Source organism: Quercus suber, unplaced genomic scaffold (genome assembly GCF_002906115.3).
Source record: "Quercus suber isolate HL8 unplaced genomic scaffold, Cork oak 2.0 scaffold_518, whole genome shotgun sequence".
Taxonomy (NCBI): Eukaryota; Viridiplantae; Streptophyta; class Magnoliopsida; order Fagales; family Fagaceae; genus Quercus; species Quercus suber.
This window is the reverse complement of record NW_027069967.1, coordinates 402917-405826: the sequence shown is the minus strand read 5'-3', so window position 1 is coordinate 405826 and position 2910 is coordinate 402917. Positions and strand designations below refer to the sequence as shown.

The following is a 2910-nucleotide window of genomic DNA, read 5'->3' as shown; positions in this document are numbered from 1 at the left end:
CGGTTTGAAAAATGCTGAAGCAACGTACCAACGACTGGTCAATCATATGTTTCGTCCACAGATCGGGCGGAATATAGAAGTCTATATAAACGATATGTTGGTGAAAACTCAGGACGAGGATAGGCATCTGGATGACTTGCAGGAAACATTCGATACATTGAGGCAGTATCACATGAAGTTGAACCCTAGCAAATGTGCTTTTGGAGTATTATCAGGAAAATTCCTAGGGTTTATGGTCTCCTACAAAGGAATCGAAGCAAACCCTGACAAAATTCAAGCAATTTTAAATATGCAGCCTCCGAGCAATGTTAAAGAAGTTCAGTCCCTCACCGGACGAGTTACCCCCCTCAACAGGTTTGTTTCTAAAGTTACTGACAAATGCCTGCCATTTTTTAAGGTTCTTAAGAAAGCATTTGAATGGACCGACGAGTGTCAGAAAGCTTTTGAAGATTTGAAAACATATCTCACTAAGGCCCCTTTGTTAAGCCCGTCCGTGTAAGGAGAAGAATTGTATTTATATTTGGCAGTCATTCCACACGCAGTGAGTTCAGCATTAGTGAGGGAAGAAGACAAGGTACAAAGACCTGTATACTATACCAGCAAAGCACTGAGGGGAGCGGAAGGACGATATCCGTTAATGGAGAAATTGGCTTTTGCATTGATAACAGCCTCCAGAAAACTAAGGCACTATTTTCAGGCTCATCTCATTAACGTCATGACAGACCACCCACTCAAGAAGGCAATGAATAAACTAGAGGCTGCAGGACGTTTGATCCAATGGGCCGTCGAGCTCAGTAAGTTTGACATAAAGTACCAACCGAGGTATGCCATAAAGGCTCAAGCTCTGGCAGATTTCATCGCAGAGTTTACCTCAAATTGTGGCAAAGTGGGTGAGAAGGAAAATACTAAGTGGGTCGTCTATGTGGATGGTTCATCTACATAGTACGCAGGAGGAATAGGTGTGGTTTTACAATCTCCGGAGGGGGACAAGCTAAAACACAAAGTTCGTTTGCAGTACCAGACATCTAATAATGAAGCTGAATATGAAGCTCTTCTCAAGGGGATGGAATTGGCCAAGTCCGTAGAAGCGAAGTCACTCCTCGTCCTGGGGGATTCTCAGTTAATCATAGGCAAAGTGAATGGAATGCTTGAGGCTAAGGAGGAACGAATGAGGAAGTATCTAAACAGAGTGATGCGCCTTATAAAAAAGTTTGAGGAAATTAGCTTCATTCAAATCCCAAGGGAGGAAAACATGGAAGCTGACGCCTTGGCAAGAGAAGCTACAGCGAGTGAAGCCGTGGACAAATTTGATGAAGTTCAGTATATGCCAAGTATAGACATCTCAGAAGTACAACAGGTTGAAGATAGAGAAAATTGGATGGCTCCAATTGTGTCGTACCTACAAGACGGACGACTCCTAGAAGAGAAGGACGAAGCTAGAAAGCTAAGGGTAAGGACAGCCAGGTACGTTCTTATGGACGGAATTCTTTATAAAAGAGGTTTTTCCCAGCCTTATCTCAGGTGTTTAGCCCCGGACGAAGCGAACTACATAATAAGAGAAATTCATGAAGGAGCATGTGGCAATCACTTAGGAGCCAGGTCGCTCGTCCACAAAATCGTCCGTGCAGGGTATTATTGGCCAAACATGCAGGCTGACGCTAAGGCTTACGTCAAAGTCTACGATCAATGCCAAAGATTCTGCCTCTACCCACTTGGTAAAATAATCAATACCAACCACGAGGAATTTCATTTGTCTTACACCCAGTGGAAATGGACCCAGAATATCTAATCCCCATTGTGCAAAAGGCCACGGGGCCGTCATTGGAACGAATGAGGAAGTATCTAAACAGAGTGATGCGCCTTATAAAAAAGTTTGAGGAAATTAGCTTCATTCAAATCCCAAGGGAGGAAAACATGGAAGCTGATGCCTTGGCAAGAGAAGCTCCAGCAAGTGAAGCCGTAGACAAATTTGATGAAGTTCAGTATATGCCAAGTATAAACATCCCAGAAGTATAACAGGTTGAAGATAGAGAAAATTGGATGGCTCCAATTGTGTCGTACCTACAAGACAGAGAACTCCCAGAAGAGAAGAACGAAGCTAGAAAGCTAAGGGTAAGGACAGCCAGGTACGTTCTTATGGACGAAATTCTTTATAAAAGAGGTTTTTCCCAACCTTATCTCAGGTGTTTAGCCCTGGACGAAGCAAACTACATAATAAGAGAAATTCATGAAGGAGCATGTGGCAATCACTCAGGAGCCAAGTTGTTCGTCCACAAAATCGTCCGTGCAGGGTATTATTGGCCAAACATGCAGGCTGACGCTAAGGCTTACGTCAAAGTCTGCGATCAATGCCAAAGGTTTAGCAACATCCCCAGGCAACCATCAGAGTATTTGACTCCAATGACGTCCCCGTGGCCTTTTGCACAATGGGGATTAGATATTCTGGGTCCATTTCCACTAGGTGTAAGACAAATGAAATTTCTCGTGGTTGGTATTGATTATTTTACCAAGTGGGTAGAGGCAGAATCTTTAGCCAACATCACACAACAAAACGTCAAGAACTTCGTGTGGAAGAACATTGTGTTCTGATTTGGAGTACCCAAGGTGTTGGTATCGGACAACGGACGACAATTTGACAATGCACTTTTCAAAGATTTTTGCATACACTTTGGAATTCAAAATCACTACTCCTCACCAGCCTACCCACAAGCTAACGGCCAGGAAGAAGTTGCAAACCGATTCTTTTTAAAGATAATCAAGACTCGGCTTGAGGGGGCTAAGGGAGTATGGCCAGATGAGCTACCAGGTGTTCTGTGGGCGTATAGAACGACAGCGGGAACTCCTACAGGGGAAACTCCTTTCAAGCTAGCCTATGGAACAGAAGCAATCATACCTGCAAAAGTGCATATG

General features: G+C 43.7%; 1 protein-coding gene across 1 annotated transcript; it reads left to right on the top strand.

Moving 5' to 3' along the window:
- The first annotated feature begins 637 nt into the window (after positions 1–637).
- Positions 638–2589, top strand: LOC136063369 (uncharacterized). The gene is made up of 4 exons (XM_065763673.1): positions 638–890; positions 951–1450; positions 2020–2126; positions 2184–2589. The coding sequence occupies exons 1-4, from the start codon at positions 638–640 to the stop codon at positions 2587–2589; spliced, it is 1266 nt and encodes a 421-aa protein (XP_065619745.1).
- Positions 2590–2910: the final 321 nt, after the last annotated feature.